The sequence below is a fragment of the Heloderma suspectum genome, chromosome 2, assembly GCF_057233095.1.
Source record: "Heloderma suspectum isolate Gila_16-S chromosome 2, 16-S_ref, whole genome shotgun sequence".
NCBI lineage: Eukaryota > Metazoa > Chordata > Lepidosauria > Squamata > Helodermatidae > Heloderma > Heloderma suspectum.
The window spans coordinates 139,311,560-139,330,309 of NC_139459.1; the positions used below are offsets into that span (position 1 = coordinate 139,311,560).

The 18,750-nt window shown below is 41.4% G+C and overlaps 1 protein-coding gene across 1 annotated transcript; it reads right to left on the minus strand.

Moving 5' to 3' along the window:
* Nucleotides 1–1,857: 1,857 nt before the first annotated feature.
* On the minus strand, nucleotides 1,858–18,122 carry SMU1 (SMU1 DNA replication regulator and spliceosomal factor). The gene is made up of 12 exons (XM_084835012.1): nucleotides 18,013–18,122; nucleotides 16,446–16,656; nucleotides 14,319–14,471; nucleotides 12,604–12,714; nucleotides 11,775–11,903; nucleotides 9,878–9,997; nucleotides 8,880–8,996; nucleotides 7,351–7,478; nucleotides 7,145–7,271; nucleotides 5,482–5,649; nucleotides 4,540–4,692; nucleotides 1,858–2,969 (listed from the first exon to the last, which is right to left on the minus strand). Exons 1-12 carry the CDS (start codon nucleotides 18,036–18,038, stop codon nucleotides 2,871–2,873), a joined length of 1,542 nt encoding a protein of 513 aa, XP_084691138.1. The 5' UTR covers nucleotides 18,039–18,122; the 3' UTR covers nucleotides 1,858–2,870.
* Nucleotides 18,123–18,750: the final 628 nt, after the last annotated feature.

Below are 18,750 nucleotides of genomic sequence, written 5' to 3' on the forward strand. Positions count from 1 at the left end.
CTTTATAGCATTGGACTTTCTTTTCACCACCAGACACATCCACAGCTGAATGTCCTTTCGGCTTTGGCCCAGCCACTTCACTCTTTCTGGCACTACTTGGAAATTCCCTCTGCTCTTCCCCAGTAATATATTGGACACCTTCTGACCTGAGGGGCTCATCTTCCGGCATCACATCTTTTAGCCTTGTGATACGTTCCATGGGGTTTTCTTGGCAAGAATACTGGAGTGGGTTGCCATTTCCTTCTCCAGTGGACCACATTTTGTCAGAACTCTCCACCATGACCTGTCTGTCTTGGGTGGCCCTGCACAGCATAGCTTATGGCTTCACTGAGTTACACAAGCCCCTTCGCCACAACAAGGCAGTGATCCATGAAGGGGAAAGGGTGCCTCAAGTGTGCTTGAGACAACACCTGTTTGCATATTTGTGCTGTTGTGAGGGATTCTATTCAGGGGGTTGAATACCTTTGAGACTGGAGAAGTCATTAGAAGTTGCATTTTCAGTTGAATTTGGGGAAACCACTTGAGGCATTAGTTGTGTTGAGCTATTTCAATTGCTTTTGTTTGATTTATTCATTGCAAACAGCTGAAAGTCTAAATTTTGACAGTCAACCTGATTTGCAATGGGGGTTGAATAATTTTGATTACAACTGTATTTGCCTCACACACTCAAATCAGAAAAGTTACTTACAATACACATTTTGTTCTCTAAGATCTTGGGAACGCCTTATTTCGTAGAGCATGGTATAAAATTCATTTAAATATAGGTAGGCACAGTTAAAGAGCAAGTATATCTGCAACTGATAAAAATACTTTTCTATTCAGTAGGAAGGCAATTCACTTTGCATTTTAGACCCTTCTGGGATTCCCCAGAAGGCCATGCCCCCTTTCCCTTTTGTCCAGCCACCAACAGTTTGGTGATTTCCTGGCTGTTGTGTGTTTTTCTCCCCATTCTAAAAGATTAAGATGCCTCTCCTAAGGCTTACTTACCGGGAGCAAGACTTTTAAGCAAAAATATGCTGGTATATTTGGCCCCGCCCACCACTATAATATAGCCCCCAAGAGTTTCTGTGCAATAGAATTTGGCCCTTAGACTGAAATAAGTTCTGCATGCCTGACCTACTGTATGGTTCCCTAATCTTGAGGAACAGCACATAAAATGCTCAACACAGAATTCTATTTATTTAAAACGGAACAAACCTTGATGGAAGCCACAGGGAAGGCAACAATGCTAGTTTCATGCCTGTAAGCATAATCAATTCATCTGATAATTTGCATAGTTGTGGTTTCTATAGTACATTTGCGCTGTCAACAGCTACTGGCTTGATGAACTGCAGTGCAATGACTTACAAAGTCCAGGTTCAGGCGATCACAGGGGTAAAAGAAGCCATCCTGGCTTCTGCCCCCTGTCTGCACTACCATCATTTGCATAATTACCCACACTGCAGTGCGGGTTGCTGTGTTGTCCAAACCCGGTGCACAGCACAATGGCTTCATACCCACCCCACAACCCAGAACTTACAGTAGGGGTTGGAGGGTGGGTACGAAGTGACCCCCACCATGCCACACGCTGGGTTCAGATGACATGACAACCTGCGCTGCAGCGTGGGTAATTATGCAAATGACAGTCACAGGGGTGGGGGGAGAAGCCACAGTGGCTTGTTTTACCCCCATGTTCATCTGAATACCCCCAAAGAGACTGATCACTCACAAAAGCAACTCAGGCTGTAGCACATAAGGAACTGTCAGCAGCTGTTGGTTTTCCAGCCCTGAGAATAGTGGTTTCCTTCTCAAACACCCTTTACAAAAAGAATTCCATTTTTTTTTTAAAGGAAAGTTCCCTTGCTAACACAAGTCAGATGTTTTTGTAATAAAAGAGATTTTATTGTAGAAGAGGCAGACTTAAAAAATAAAACAACCAAACTAATTATTCCAAATAAAAACTGCATACAACTAGAAATCAGAAAATGATCACTGAACAGCAAGATTAATAATTATTCAAGAAGCTTCAGATGATGACTTGACACTTCTCTGAAAACAGCTGAATGAAGCTTATTTACTTGCACGCTGTGAGGCTCATACATTTCTTGGGCTATTAAAAAGCCTAATATAACTTCATAACAAGCTAGTTTCTATGCCAATAAGGACAAATCTATATTCTAACATGAGACTGAAGTCAAATATTTTGTCCAGAGCAGGAAAAGTCACAAGAACATTGCCACAGATCCATTTTGGGGAGCTCAGATTTATTCGCTGGGTATTAATTACATCTCAGTTTGAAACCCTGTAAGAGTCCACCCAGCCAAAGTTGAATTTTTGAAGTCCCATTCCTTTCAGTGGGCAATATTTAAGCATATGTTTAACATTCCCACTGAAATAGATAGGATTTTAAAGTGTTTAGCTCTCGCTGGAACATGCCTATTTTAAGTATAATGCCCCTTAATTCCATATCATATTAAGGACAGGGACTGTTGAGACACAGAACTCTAGTTCAGTCATTTTTAGAGTAAGGCTCCACATTTTTGCTTTCCTTAATTTTGCCTTAGCCAAAAATACCTTTCCATTTCACTTTTAATTCAAAAAACTGAATTATGGTTCATTTCCATAATAAGCAACAAAAAGGATGCATCCTCAGGAGAGAAGTTATTTCCTTTTAAACTTAACTGCTTTTGCTACCTGGGCAACTTCTGTATTAACTAGCATATTTATCTGAAAACAATGTATGTTTCTTTCATAGGACACCTGAATATGAAATATAGTATAAATTAAAACAACACTTTTGGACCTCTTCAGTACAGAAAAGAACCACCCCACAACATACACACTTTCCTTGCGTTCAAGAGTCATGCACTGAAGGAAATTGAAATTCAGTTCTATGGTTTCCACAGCTTCAGCAGCCCATCTTCACTATAGGTACCAATCAAGTTCTGGTGGGGATGGTGGGCAATACCAATTACATCCTTTTCATGAACCTAGATGTCAGAAAGAAAAAAATACTAGATTTTCTCCGAAATATAACGCCAAGATAAATACTTGCTTGCCCCCTGAAAAGCCTATTAGAAGTTTTAAAGTTGAGAGAGCATGTAGTAGTAATTTAAGATTTGAGACAAAAGCGTGTTTCCGTTATCCCCCGAATAATTTGCACATTATGTTCAGAGTTCACAGCAGAGAATGTGCCTGACTCAAAGTTCTCTTAAACCAGGCTTATAAATAGCCACTTCCAAAGTAGTCTATAGCTAGGAGCTGTAGAGAAGGCTAGAGCAGGATAATATGGCTGGTACAGATGGCACAGAGGAACAGGATGATACAGGGGTGACTAAATCAGGATTTTGGGGAAATAATATGAGGGCTGAAGGGAGCCTACCAGAGGGAAGCAAGGGCTGGGAAGGTGCTTTCAGGGAGGAATGGTGGCTTTGAATTTATACAGCATCCTCAATTTTCTGTTTGTCTGGCTTGCTATCCTACAAGTGTACAAATGGGAACAATTTAGTGATCAAGAGAAAGAACCCTCCTGCCACTGCCTCCAGAATCACAGATAACCAGGCAAGGAAATATTTATAATTTGGAAGAGTTGATTTTTGTTGCCAGGTTGTTGATTTCTACAAATATGGACAGAAGTACATAAGGGCAGGATAGTTAGCGGACATTTTTGTGGGGTAGTAACTTTTGTGGCTATATTTTCAAGGCTGCACTAAGACGAAACTCTATATAGGTGACTATACTCAATTCTACAGCAAAAAACAACATAATTTTTCTCAGATAGTCAACGGTAGTCACAGCCAATTTATTTGAATAACAAGGTTTAAAGGACAGGAGTGCTACAGTGACATGCAGCTACATAAAGAATCTACAGTGAATAAAAAGAAGTAACCTGTTTGACTCCTGCCTTTGCCATGAACTCAACCAATAGCCTTAGGCAAGCTCAATCTCAGTCTCCCATCTGCAACTTGGGGATAATAAAACTGACATATTGTAAAGGGGGTGCTGTATAGATTGAGATAATGTATGTGAAGGGTTTTAGACACTGAAGTTCTATATAGAGGCTAAGCATTATCATCGGGATACTTAGATGATTAACGTGGGAACTACATGTTAAAACTGGCACACGACTGCTGCCAAAAGCAGCAGCTCCACATCTCTTCCTCCTCTCCCCCCATAATGGTTAATAAGGTAAGACAGCAGCCAGAGACGCTAGTGGAAGTGAGAAAACTCTAAATGCAATGACAGGTCATGCATTTTGCCTTTCCAAGTGCCACAGGGGAGAGACATGGGGCTGCTGTTTTTGGAAGTGGCCACGTTGCAGCTATTGTACATAGATCCAACCTATATTTTGGATAGTGTATGGATTCCACTCACTGCCTCTGATGAAATACCCTTATTTTAAAGGAGTATGTGTAAATTTATGTAAACCAAGACAAGTTTCTAGAGACAGAACACCCCACCTGCTTGCATTAACATTACAACATCCAAACTGAGATAAGGTCACATTTCAGATCTCAGCACTTACGCTAAGTTATCCAAAAGTCCTTCTCTGCTACTCACTGTTAGAGTTCTCTCCAGCTTGCCGGTCACTGTGCTGAAACAGTACAGCACAAAGTCTTCACCCACACAGTAGATCCACTCGCCTCGGGGAGAAAGGGCACAGCAGACAAAGTCACCACCTTCCCTCTTACCAGAGCTGAAGCTTCTTACAATCTATGAAGTTAATAAATTAAAAAATGTATCAGCTGCCAATGTGCAGTTAAATAAGTTATGGGACTCTTGCGGTAATGCCTTCTGAGGGATGCAGAATAAGCACTGAAGGAACCCAACCTCTAAGGCAGGGTACCAGAAATTTCCCAAGTGGCAAGCAAAGTCATCTGAGGGCCTTCCTGATGGCCAGAAGTCTCTGCTCTATTCTTGTAAAGTGCTTGCAAAACACAATGTATGTAAAATGCTTTAAACACTTGAAATATGTGCTACATAAAAAGCTAAGCAGTCTTACTAGAGCTTTAACTATGGGAAGGAAAGACCAAGTGGATGTAGGGTGACAAAGTATGGAGGAGAAAGGGGAAGGGATATAGTGGATTCTGAGCAGATATGCTTTGAAATACCATTCATTAGGTGAATGAATCACTTGAAACACAACCAGGAATCCCACTGATCAACAAACAAGTGGACTTAAAGGAAAATAGAAAGATTGACCAAACATCGTGATCTTCAGGGATCCAGGATGTATTCCATACCCAGGCACTGCTGAGAAAGTTTAGAATATGGCTTACTAGTATTACTTTGGATCCCAGCATACAGACTTAGCATCCTAATGTCAAAACTGTGCAATATTTAGTCAGAATGATTTACAAAAGCTCTCACATATAAGTAAAAAGGGAGAGATGAGGGAATCTGGCTTCAATCAGTCAATTAAACTACAGAAAGTTCAAAGTCGAAAAGGAGCTTAAACTGTGCTCCCAGTCATTTCAAAGCTATTGGCCTCCAATTACATACTTGTCCCTGCATGTTCATAATGACAACTGTATTTGATCTGTTGCAAACAACAAAGTGCTCCGGATTTTTAGGTAGCAGAATCACACTGTTCACAGTGATGTCTGTCCCAGCTGTGCTGCCAAGTGACTTGAAGGTGTTACAACACTCTGTAGTCTTCATGTTCCAAACCTGGCAAACAGAACAAGAAAGGAAAATCACTACAGATACATCAGCAAGTCTCCAAAGTTCTGTCACACGCTACCATGGAATCCAAGCTATGCAGATGGATACAATGCATGCCTTTGTGGAAAGTACATTAAGTCCCCCAGTTCCCCACAATACATGGGGGCTCTTTGCACAAACACAATTCATGGGTTATTTAATCCATGAATTGCAAGGATACATACCACATGTGTGCTGCGGCCAGTTTCCACTAACAAACTACAAATGCGCATTCCTAGGTTGTTACCATGATGTCCGAACTCAGGCACTTTGGGTTGTTTGTGGGCTAAACAACACAAAGTTAACTCATGGCTTGTTCTTTGGTTAACTTTGGGTTGTTTAACCTGTGAAAAACCAAAGTGCTCAGGTTCAGACATCACTGTAACAACCTATGAATGCAGTATTCATAGGTTGTTGCTGGAAACTGGAAGTGGCTCACACACACCATGCATCCCTGCAATTCGTGGGTAAATTAATTAAGGGCGCAATCCTAAGTAGATAGGTGGTCACCTCCGACATCAGAGGTGACCACCTATCCAAAGCAAGGCAGGAGAAGCACGGAGGGATTGTTCACTCCGCGCCTCTCCAGCCTTGCTCTTTTTCACTAGACAGCCAATTTTGGCTGTCTAGCAGCAGGGGGACCAGCTAGGAGAGAAAGCTGCACGTACGACACGTAGGATGTGTTATATGCGCAGCTCCGCTCTCCCCACCCTGGAACGCCCCCGGCCCTGTCCCTTTTCAGCCGCTCCACGCTCATCTTCCAAGCGCGGAGGATGGGGCTTCTCCACGCTGCCTCCAAGGCAGCACGGACAGGGGGGGACATCAGATTTCTGGGAACCAACCTCGGAGTGCAGGCTCTGAGGTCGGTTCCCAGAATAGAGCATATCCTATGGCCCATTAGACAGTGTCTAGCAGCCATAGGATTGCTCTCTAACTCACAAACTGCTGCCGCACGCTGCCATTATGGGTGAACAAAGTCATAAACTTTTCCTCCATACATATACAATCATACATACACACACACTGCCTGTTAGGGTGATGAGAATTTTATTAGTTCAAAATAAAAATGAGTCTCTAAAATCATAATTCGAAAAGGTGAGTCGGAAATCAGAGGTCAAGTCCTTCAGCAGCAGTATTTAAAACAAACAAAAATTACAGTCTGCTAAACAGCAGCTTAAAACAGAAATTTATACACTGCTTCTAGAAGACAGCTAAACTCAAACTATGATGGCTCTCCAGAGAACATGCAAGTTTATACTATCTGAAAGACCTGCAACCAGCAGGGAAAAAAATATGAAAGGGAAAATGACAGCCATTAAGGGTGCAATCCTATGCATGTTTAGACAAAAAAAAGTCCACTGAGCCACTTCACAATGTTTGCCCCACTTATCTAACCCAAGGTGATGATAAAAGCTTTTACAAAAGCTAAATGAGCAAACAAAGGTCAGTATCCTGAACTTACCTTCACAGTGCCATCTGAGGACGCACTGATAATGTAATGCCCATCCTGTGTAAAAGTAGCTTCATTAACGAATGAAGAATGACCACGAAATTCTTTAAGAGTCTTTCCAGATTTCAATCCATGGATTCTGTTACAGCATAAGGGCTACATTAGTGTCACTCATCCAAGACAGGCTGAATAGCAATACTTAGCAAAATGAGACATACCTGATTGTCTGGTCAAAAGAAGCACTAAGAATCTGACTGCTATCCTTTGAAAAACTCAGGCAAGTGACACCTTTACTGTGTGCTCTTTCAAACCGCCTCAGACACTGCCCACTCTGAATTTTCCACACCTTGGGGAGAAATAAAAAATTGTGACCTTTACTGGGAAGCCTGCGATTTTAAGCTAGTTGAACTTTACTATTATTATTTTCTAGTTGGCAGTCAAGTCACCTTGATTGCCAACTAGAAAATCCAACAAATTCAGGGATTGTTCCACTGTCTTAAGTTAGGATCAAATAAGAAACTCAAGTTGTATACGGCCCTATTACTCATTAAATGCCTGATATTACATAAATGGAGGAACCCTTTGGCACAGAGGATTGTCGACAGGCTAACCAAACAGAAGGAAATGGCAACTGAGGACAGTTATTCTACATTTCTGTATTGTCTTGCAAATAAGTCCAAAAAGTTTACTAACATGCAACCATTTTGTCTAGTTCTGTATAGTTCACCTATACACACGTACTAACGTTGGTAATTTGGAACACATTGAAAGCCTAAAGGACATAATCAACTATCTTTCTCTTTGCAAAACTTTCTTGCCTGATCATTTAAACAAAGTACTTACTCATCCCAGGCAAGCAGCTATTTTCAAATTGGATTTAAGTAAGTATTTACAAGTCTGATTTAAGTAGGCTCTAGAGCAGCCTTCCTTAGCCTGGCAGCATCCAGACGCTTTGGACTAAAACTCCAAGCATTCCTGACCATTGGCCATTCTGGCTGGGACTGATAGGATTTTAAGTCCAAAGCCCCTGGAGGGCACCAGGTTGGGGAAGGCTGGTCTAGAATTCCAAGTTCAACAACAGTCTGAAAGCAACAGACAAAAAAATGATTGTGACCATTATGTTAATTTTCATTTTGTGTTTGCTTGCTAAGCTTGCAAGACCAGTGTTAAGTCTTCAAAGAGAGCAATCCTACTACAACATTTCAAGTGTGAAGATTTACAGCAGATTCAATATTGTCTCACTTCTTTACTTTTTTCAGAAGCAAGGACAATGTATAACTTTTGAGAAGCTTAAGTTAGCAATCACCAAACTGTGTGCTGCAAGAGAAACACAAGACAGGCTTATGTGAATCCCAAATAGTCATCCACAGATGGAACTTCTCCCTACCTTTCTGCATGATTCACCTTGCCTCCTTCCAATCAGCCTTTGTGGGAAGAAAAGCAATTCTGCTGTTTCTCCACCAAATGTGATTGGATTGTTCAAATTATTCCTGATGCAGAGAAGCAGCAAAATTACTCATCCTCAGGGGGCATCTCCTTATAATGTCTCACTGCATGAACTGCTGCTCTATGTTTACAGTCAGGAAGGACACTGCAAAAACGTTTGCTGTGGGCAGGTAATTCTTATTCTTTCTGTGTATAAAAGTGAAGTGTGCTTCCAACCTTAGTTCTCAGAAGTTTAGGAAACATGGCTTAAGATAATCTTCCTGGATTAGTTATTTGGCCTCTAGTTCCTTTCACTGCATACCTTGATCTTCCCATCTTGTGCTCCAGTTGCTAACATTTCAGTATCCCTACTGAAACACATGCACAGCACTGCATCATCCATCATCATAAAGTTATCCTGTGCCTGGTACTTCAGATCCTAAATCAAGTAGTGAGCAAAGTGTCAGTCACTGAAGCTTGAGAAACCAGAGAAACCAAAACAGCAGTAGCCAAATGTGTATAACATCCATATAAGAAGCTGCCTTTTCCTAAGTCACATCATTGGTCCATCTATCCTGTACTGTCCTCCATGGTTGGTAGGGATCTCCAAGTGAGAGGCCTTTCTTGGACCTGCCACATGAGATTCTTTATAGTAGAAGAGGCCACGGGATGATGTACACATAGAGTGTATAACCCAACCCAGGTTCTCTCCCCTCAATACAATCAAACCAAGAACAAATCTAGGACTAGATATTACTTGGCAAATGCAGGACTGCCAATCCTGTGTTTGCCACCTATATGACCATGGGAGCACCATGCATTTTCTTCTACAAACTCTCCCCAAAAGCCATTTACCCCCAAGCCAGGCTCCTTTCCATTCTTGAACCCCAGCTATGGGGGGGAAAGCAGCAGGAAGGGAAGACTTAAGCACCCACTTTCTGCTTTCTCCTTTCGAATCCCCGTACCCCCCATCTCTACCCCAAATCCATGTAAGGCAGAAAACATTTGGTCTGGAATCCTGTTTTTGCCACATCTAGTATTGGCCCCAATTTTGAAAAGGATGCTAATGAGTATCAAATTTATTTTTTTGATTTGATTTGTACCCCACCTTTCTACCAAGAAAAATGGCACTCAAGGCAGCTTGATATTAAAGGATGCAATTGTGGCATTTAGTTTGGTACCATATATCCTAATTTCCCAGTTCCACTTGAAAAAAATGCCATAAAGCATACCTAAATATTTCTTATTCACTTGAATTTACTGTGGTCAAAGACTATGTCCTGAACAATCCATCTGACAGCCAAGAATATCCAGTTTTACCTTCCTGATTTTTCCAGTGGTGAAGTTCCACACTTCAATGAATCCATCAACAGAGCCAGTGACAAGATACTGACCGTCCGGGGAAAATCGAGCACACTCCACATGAGACTTTTGGCCAAACTGTTTTAAGTGATTAAAAATAATAATTTCATGCAGTGTCGTATAATATTCCAGCAGTACAGTACGATACTGACCGTTTATTATTATTTATTACATTTCTATACCACCTCATAGCCAAAGCTCTGAGCAATTTACAGAAGTTAGACTCAATAGTAATCTATTTCGTTTCAGCTCTCACATCACATTGCTCAAACTAGTGAATATTAAATGTCAATCTCTTTTTGAATGAGGGGAGTATATAAATTTAAAAGGCATTCAAACCTTTTGAATTCTGTACCATTCAAAAGCCAATTAAAAGACATATCCATTTTGCATCTCGCTCAGCAGAATCTACAATAGCTGTCTATATCAGCTTGCCTCACGAGAGACAGCTTTTCAGAAGTTACTGGCTTACAAAAACAATTTGAAAATCAATATTATTAGGAATTAAGGCAATGTAGAGCAAAATACACCAAGGTTAATCAGCTATCTTGAATGTCTCTAAATACAGCAAAAACCAAAACAGCAGCACTAACTTGTGTAGCCAGGTTCAAAAGGTAATATGTATATACAGTTCACATACTGCCCATGCATGACTATATCCAGTGCTACAAGTACAAGGAAGGGGGCTTTGCTCCTCAAAGGTATTCCAGCCCCTTTCCTAAATTTTCAACTGTAATTTAAAAAAAAGTAATTATTAGCCCTAAATCAAAATAATGAAGGCAGCAACTCAGGTCCTCGGTACGAATGAAATTTGCTTCCGGTAAAAAGAGTTCAAAGTACTGGAATGACAAGTACGTGGACATGTTTTAAATTGAGAATTTAACAAATTAAGGGCACAATCCTATGCAGGCTTAGACAGAAAAAAGTCCTACAACTCCGAGCATTCCTCAGCCAGCCATGCTGGCTGGGGAATGCTGGGAACTCTAGGACTTTTTAAATCTAAACATGATTTAAAAAATTGTATTTATTTTTATTTTTTAATTGTATTTTTAATTTAAATACAATTAAATTAAATTGTATTTATTTATACAATTGTGTCCTAGGAGTGCAATCCTTATGGTCCCTGGAGAGCATAGGATTTTTCAGATTCTCACTCTCAAAGCCGCAGACAGGAACTCCCAAGATCCTTCCCCCTACCTCCACCACCTTGCAGCCATGGAAAGAACCTGCTTTCCTGAGATCAGAAAAGTGGACACAAATGACTTCATAGAGGTGAAAAAGGGAGTGTGTGTAGGTGGGGGGAGGCTGGGATACACAAAATCCTTTGGGCTCTCCAGTCCTGGCCCCTGGCAGCATGCCTCTCTAGACAGGCTCAGAGGCCTGTCTAAAGGAAAAAAATTTAAAAAGGAGGGCAGAGAGGTGAGAATTGCTTCTATTGTTCCTCCCACCCTGCTGGCAGCAGCCTGGCAGGGCACAGGATACTCAGAAGCCTCCAAAATCGGAGGCTTCCTTCTAGCAGGTGTAAACTTTATAGGGCTGCACCCTAAATCATTTAAAACATTAAACATATTAGATTTGTGTTTTATGTATTTGCCGTTTCATCCTAATATAATTGCCACCACCACTGTGTGTGCTCAACTAGCCATCTTCCCCCCCCCCCCCCCGCTAATTCTGGCTATGAGTTGACCATATCCAACATGGTTGCACATCAGTTAGCCAATTGCGCCCGCTTTATTTGAACTTCTCAGTAAGACACGCTAAGACTTTAGTGTATTCTTGAACTTTTATTCAACTGCCCCTGCCTCAGTCCTAGAAGAATCTGGCCCATTCCTTGTAATGGTAATTAGGGACCCACCTTAATATGTCTACTCAGCTGTGTGGGGAACTTTTCCTCTTCAACATCTTTGACAGCTGCTTTACCTCTGAACAGATCAATTGTCATACCAGGAGGAAGTAACCCTTGATGCTGCTGCCATTTCAGTGCCTGAGAAATCAAAAAGAATTACAGCCTTTTATCACTTTTTAAATCTAAATGATATTCTTTACAGTGGAAAGTTACATATGAAATTACACCTTTCCTCAGTGACAAAGACTTGGCTACTGTCATCTATACCAGATTGCAGGAGAGTCTGTAACCACAGTTAAGCATGCAATCCTATGTAGTAGTAGTAGTAGTATTGATTTCATTTCTATATCACCCAATAGCTGAAGCTCTCTAGGTGGTTCACAATAATTCACAAAAAATATAATCAATCAATAAACAAATAAACATAATACATTATGATAAATCATCTAAAAATTTTAATGTACAAAATTTAAAGCACTTTAAACAGCTAAAATCAATTTCAGTAAACAAGTTCAACAACAGACCTATTCAGGACAGCTGACATAAGTGCCCCATCATAAGTCCCATCATATGTTTAGACATTAATAAGTCCTAAAACTCCCAGCACTCCCCAGCCAGCTTGGGTTTCTAATGGTGTCTAAAAATGCATAGGATTGCACCCTAAGTTTTAATACTGACACTGATTAAACCCATCCCTTGAAAAAGCACTTTTGAAATATGAAGTGGTAGACTGAGGTCTTACTAAAACAAAGTGTATTTATTTAAATGAATACTACACTATAGTAGTTTAGGAATAAGGTTCTCTATTTTCAATTTTGCAAGTCTAAGGAAAAAATACCTGTCCCAACAATGCCATAAGACGAGATGGAGGCACAACACTGACTTCTCCAGCCAAAGCTTGGGCAATGGCAGCTCTTCGCTTCTCTTTGCTGCTCCCATCTGGGTATGCCTAGCAGAGAACAACATGGGGACTAGTAACATTCTTTCTACAATACTATAACATAAAAGTCAGCAAGATTTTTGCATCTATTATTTACTAAATATTGGTTAGCAGTTGCATGTTTGAGTATACAGTGGTGCAAACATACAGATACTAATGCATATAAGGTATGACATAGATTTCTTTGACCAAAGACCTCCATTTAAGTCTTTGGGAGTTGAATAAACTTGTTGGGAGCAACTTTGTGAAAAAACACAGACCTTACCCAGTTTGAGTCAAGTGAAAATACTAACCCAGCCAATGGCAACCAACCTCTTCTGCTTATTATGGCAAGACAGGTCTTTGTACTGCTTCTGTCTCCCACCAACTGTTTCCCACCATCTCCCAAGTGGGAGATGCCTGATGACATCATTTGGAGTACAGCAGACAAAGGGGAAGAGTCTTCACAGTTCACAACCTACCTATCCCCAAACAGTGATTCACTGTTCCAAGAAAGCTAGTGGGCCAGCAATAAACCAGAAACCCCAACAATCCACATGCCATTTATCTGAGAAAGCAAATTGCTGGCAACACACTTAGGAATGACCACCATTCTGACAGAATTCCTAATTTGTACAGGGATACATCTCTAAGAAAGAATTCCAGATAGACTGGATCCCTGAATAAAAGCCTTATGTGATAAATGCATTATTTCCATATTTTATATCTTTTCTTGAATAACATGCTTTCTACATATGAAAGTAGTATTTACTGATCCTTTAAAACAGGCAAAGCTACCTCATTCAGTCCCTTGCAGCAGATGGATTGAGCCAACACTGTTGGATCAGAGCAACATTTCTCTCATTGCTCACCAAGAGGAAATATAAAGGAGAATGAGTTCTGGAAATCGGGGGAACAAATTTTAGGACTGGAAAGTGGTGTTAAGTTTGCAACAGTTTGTCTTGAGAAAAAGCTTGAGCAGAACATAGCAAAAAACATGAATGGCATTCTCAGGGTCGTATCCAACCCTAACCATCTGCCAGTGGAAAAGAAGACGCTGGTGGAATGGATTCCCCCTCCCCAAAATTTGTTCCAAAGAGTGTGGAACCCTCTGGAGCAGATCTGGAAGGTCTGCAGAGGCTGCAGGGAGGAGGAGAGCAAGGGGAAATCCTGTCTCTCAAGGGGGTCATTGGATTTAAGGCTTAAACACAACACTTGAGCAAAATTCTTGAAGTGTGTTAATTCTAAGGCCTGGTCTGAACGTAGCACTAGGACAAGGTTCTAAGGGTCAGGTCCAGGATCATGTTCTCTCCTCCTCTCTCTTTTGCATACAAAAGCACCACCACCCCATCCCACACTGATTCCAGGTTGTGTTACATAGGCATGTTCCTGTGCTCTGAGAACACCTTTTACAGAAAAATATAAAGGATGAGCCATTTGTTATTTCCGTCCTTTCATACAGATATTTGTAAATGTAGTGTCAGGTCCAGTATTATGCAGAAGAACTGAAAAGGCAAGACAAAATGTCTTATTACAAATGATGAAAGAGAAAAAGAGTTTGTCAAATGAAACATTAAGCTAAGCAAAACCCTATAATATAGGTAAAAATATGTTCTTGGTTAGTATATGTATACCTCACGTGGATCAAAATAGGACCTAGCCAAAAGGTTCTCAAGGTGAATATACCGCTCTGGCTGGGTTTGCTTTAACATGATCATTGGGTCAGTTTGCCTCAGGAGAGATCTGGCAGCACCCAGTTCACGAAGCTCTATCAATTCCAAAACAACCTGAAACATCAGAGGAAAAACAGTGTTACTCACACAAACATCTTAATAAAACTTCAATCTTTCTGGTAGTTTAAGACATTTTTACTGGTTCTTTCTTCCAAAACTAGCATCCAAGATGACTTGCAAATTCAGTTAAAAGGGAGGTACACAAATAGAAGATTTAAGGTTTAGGCAGCTTAAGCAAGGGGTTGGACTCGATGGCCTTGTAGGCCCCTTCCAACCCTACTATTCTATGATTCTATGAAGCAGAACCTGAGTCAGGTTTCAGAACTGAGATAGTACTGGGTTTTCAGACCAGAGGTCTGAAAATTCTAGATTTTATCGGAGAGAAAGAAATACAAGTAACAGTAGTGAAATCTAGGAAAAATGCTGCAACATCTCATAAAACGTATCATGTGGTGCTACTATATTGCCAGATGCAATGTGCAATGCAAAACGCTAATATACTGCAATAAACTTAAAATTGATCAACACATTATGAGCATGAGTTGGTAGAATTCTGGCCGTATCACTTCAGATTGCAGGTGGAGGAGGGTTCATATTTTTTAACGCCCCTGACATAAAAAGCATCCTGTGTGTAATAAACTATCACATCAGGGAGAGTGCTACACTAAACCTTTCTCCGTGTTTTTACATGAGGAGGCATTCAAGAATATGTTCTCCACTAATACAATCTGAAGTTGCAGAATCAGAGTTCTGTCACCTCATTCTGTATAATTGGCTGCTAGGTTGCAATCCTAAGCATACTTACTACGTCCTAGTACATAGTATGGACTTATGAACACAGATGGACTTATTCCTGTGAATAAAATCCTTCTGGAGAAACACACTGGGTTGGACCTAAGTCCCACTGAAATCAATTGGATGAGTTAGTCATGACTTAAGTTACCACTGAAATCAATGGAAGTTAAGTTAGCCTGGATCCACCACATTCTCTCCAAATATTGAATGCATAATAAACAAACATCAAGATACTTTTGATGTCGACTTTGCTGGATCACGTAAATTCAAGGGAAATGTATTTCATCCTGGAACTTCTTTGAATCCCTGAACAGGAGTTTTGGAATCAAAGAATCCAAATCCAGAACCCAACAAGGGGAGTTTATATCAGTTCTAATGATACAGGCAGTATATTCAAATAAGATCAGGGAACCAAAGTGTTCAGGTGGCAATTACTGAAACAATTATTAGTCAACTGATGTTAGATTCACACCTCAAGAGTTTATTTACATCAATGACCAAATTAGCAGGCTTCAATTACCCAGCATCCCAGTCTCACTTTGTGGGCCTCCATGCACAGTAAACGTGAGGAGATTCAGATAAGAATGCAAACGGAAATCTTCCCTAGGTCTTCCCCTCACCACAGATAGTAACCACTTCAAAGAGAAACAAGAGTAGTTGAAAACAGTAATATTCTCAACACATTACAGAAACTGGTCTAGACAGGCCCTCCAACTACAGTTAGGTTGATATGAGGTAATAGAACCAGAGCTATTTCTACTGTGATCAAGGAATGCTTGCCCCTGAGTCACCTGGCTAGATCTCTTCTTGCCTCTAGAAGACAGGTGAAGACCTATTTATTTTGCCAGGCTTTTAAAATGTGATTGCTAACCATCACTTTAATGCTGTTCCTACTATTCTGTAATTTTTTTTAGTACAGTTTATTCAATGTTTTATGAATTTGTCATGAATTTTATGGGTAGTAACTTCTTTGATAGTCCATCATGTGCCAAAAAGCGAAATGAAAATGTAAAACACGAAAATAAATTAGTAAACATCAGAAGGAATTTGGTTGAACTACTGTCAGACCTAATATTATTCTATTCTCTGCAGAGACCAATTACACTGTAATAGTGATAAAAATATAAATATGCTGCAAAGCTACAAAAAGAGAAGGAATTAATTTATTTTCTTGCAGATAAGAAAGATGCGATCAGATATGAATTAAGACATTCCTGCATGAAGTGTGCTGACCTGCTCATACAAATCAATGAGTGTTTTGTCTGGCAGCTTCAGTGACTGTATTGCCTGCAGTACTGTATCCCAATGGCCACTGTTAATGTCTGCCACGAAGCTCTCAATGCTGTCCACTGTGTTCAGAGACACTGTGGTTTCCTCCTGCAGAGTGGCTAAGGCACGATGAAGGCTGTTCTCCTTCAGGTACTGCATGATTAGTCGGATAACACTGAGCAAAATAAATGGTAGGTACAATTAATGTGTGTATTCAGTCAGTCTTTCTTTCACATACATGCACACACATAGTAATGAGGAGAAAATACGTATTATCAGTATAAGCCACCGTATAAGGCATTTTCCCAAACTATCAGATCCTGCTCCAAAGGAAAGAAGTGCAATAGGGCTTAGTAACTCCACAACGTTTAGGGTTATCACAAACTCACCAACTAGCTGCACTATTTACTTATAAGTGCTACCACAAAGAACCATGCATCTAGCTGGGAGCAAACATTCTTTGTTGCTTAACTTAAGCATAAATTAGTACCTCCATTAACCAACAATCACATTAGACACATACCAAGAACAAAACTGCCCCAAATATCCCCATATTATATAACTGGTGTATCCAACAGATTCCCCTAAAGTCCCCATCACACCACTTTATAAGGTAACTAATAAGAGTCTTGATGCAAGATACCTGACCAGTTTTAACAAATACAACTATCATTTCTGACCCTAACCTATATGAAAGAACAAAAAGTAAATAACTGAACTGGCACACCAGGTGTGTGCCCTAGGCAGTTCCTGGTTCATATCACATCTTAGCTATGAACTCACCAAGTGGCCTTAGGCAAGCTACTTTCACTGAACCTCAGCCCTCCATCTGCATTACGGGGATAATAATCGTAGCAATAATGTGATATAACAATTGCTGAGATAAGTATAAAATTAACTGTTATCAGAGGAAGCCAGCAGAGTGGAAGCAGACCATCAATGACTTCAATATTATGGCGCTCCTGGAACATTTGGAAGTTGCCCCTTCTGGTGCCCGTCTGTCCCATACTGAATCACTCTGTTGGGGTGGGGCTTTTCTTTTTACTAATAGCAATATTGTCAAACGGTGTGTTTATTTGTTCCACGCCCTCCTTTCTGCCTCTCATTTCTCCCCAGGGTCTAATTATGTGATCTGTTGGCAGCCCTTTATATGAGGTACACCAAACTCGCATTTCATGTGAAGCGCCCTGGGCCCCCAGGATGGGGGCGATATAAATAACAAGTAAAGGGGCAGGTGTACGTGAAGGCTTCCCGAGCGTGCAAACTGCGCTATACGATGCCAAACACCACGAATTAGTCATCGCACACCCGGGCACGCAACGCACGTTGCTTTCGCCCCTTCTCGGCATGGGCTTAGAACAACGCGCAAAAAGTCCCCCGGTCCTCGCGAGTGGGGAATGCTTTGAGTCGGTGCAAGTGATCCCGGGCCAGAACTGGACAAAGGCGCCGCAGCGGAGGGCGGCAGGGCACGGCGCCGAACCCCAACGCCCGCCCGCCCCTTCTGCCTGACGAGCCCGCTCAGCGCACTCACTCCGAGGACTCGATTTCTATCGACATGTTGGGATAACTGCTCCGCCGCCGCCTCGCAGGGGCCCAGAAACAAGGCGCCCTTCCGCCCCCGCGCACAACCGCTTCCGGGTCAACTCCTCATTATTCATACCACAGAGTTACCAAAAAGGCTCTCACGGGCAGCTAACTTCCGGGCTCCTTGAACGCGTTCTGTTTCCCCCCCCTCCTCCCCGGCGGAAGTAAGAGAGGCCCAAAGCAAACAATGGAGGAAGGCTAAGATATTCGCGTAGGTGTGGCTAGACAGCACCGTGTCCATTCTGGAAAAATAAAGGCGCAGCAGCGAGGATAGGAGTTCTTCCTCTTTCTAAATCAGGCCCTATTTTGTGTGGAGAAGACACCGCTCATCTGGAGGTTGTTTTTTTTTTTTAAATTGAAACTTAAATGCGCAAATCTCTGCATGGAAGTCAGTGGAATACAAGGCACGCAACTGGCAAGACTGGGGTGTGGGAGCAACTTAAATACACCGAATCTTGCTGCAATCTCATGGTTGCTGTTCAGTCGTTAAGTCGAGTCCGACTCTTCGTGACCCCGTGGACCACAGCACGCCAGGCCTTCCTGTCCTGCGCTCTCTCCCGGAGTGTGCTCAGCTTCATATTCATTGCATCGGTGATGCTATCCAGCCATCCCATCCTCTGCCGTCCCCTCCTCCTTTTGCCTTCAGTCTTTCCCAGCATCGGGGTCTTTTCCAGGGAGTTTTCTC

What these genes read in the sequence shown, in the direction of transcription:
- SMU1 (XM_084835012.1), bottom strand. Translation starts at nt 18,038, where the DNA reads ATGTCGATAGAAATCGAGTCCTCGGA. An exon ending in TCATTGATTTGTATGAGCAG is followed by an intron (nt 14,472 to 16,445) that starts GTCAGCACACTT and finishes CTGATGTTTCAG; the next exon opens with GTTGTTTTGGAATTGATAGA. An exon ending in CACAAGATGGGAAGATCAAG is followed by an intron (nt 7,479 to 8,879) that starts GTATGCAGTGAA and finishes TTTCTCCCCAAG; the next exon opens with GTGTGGAAAATTCAGAGTGG.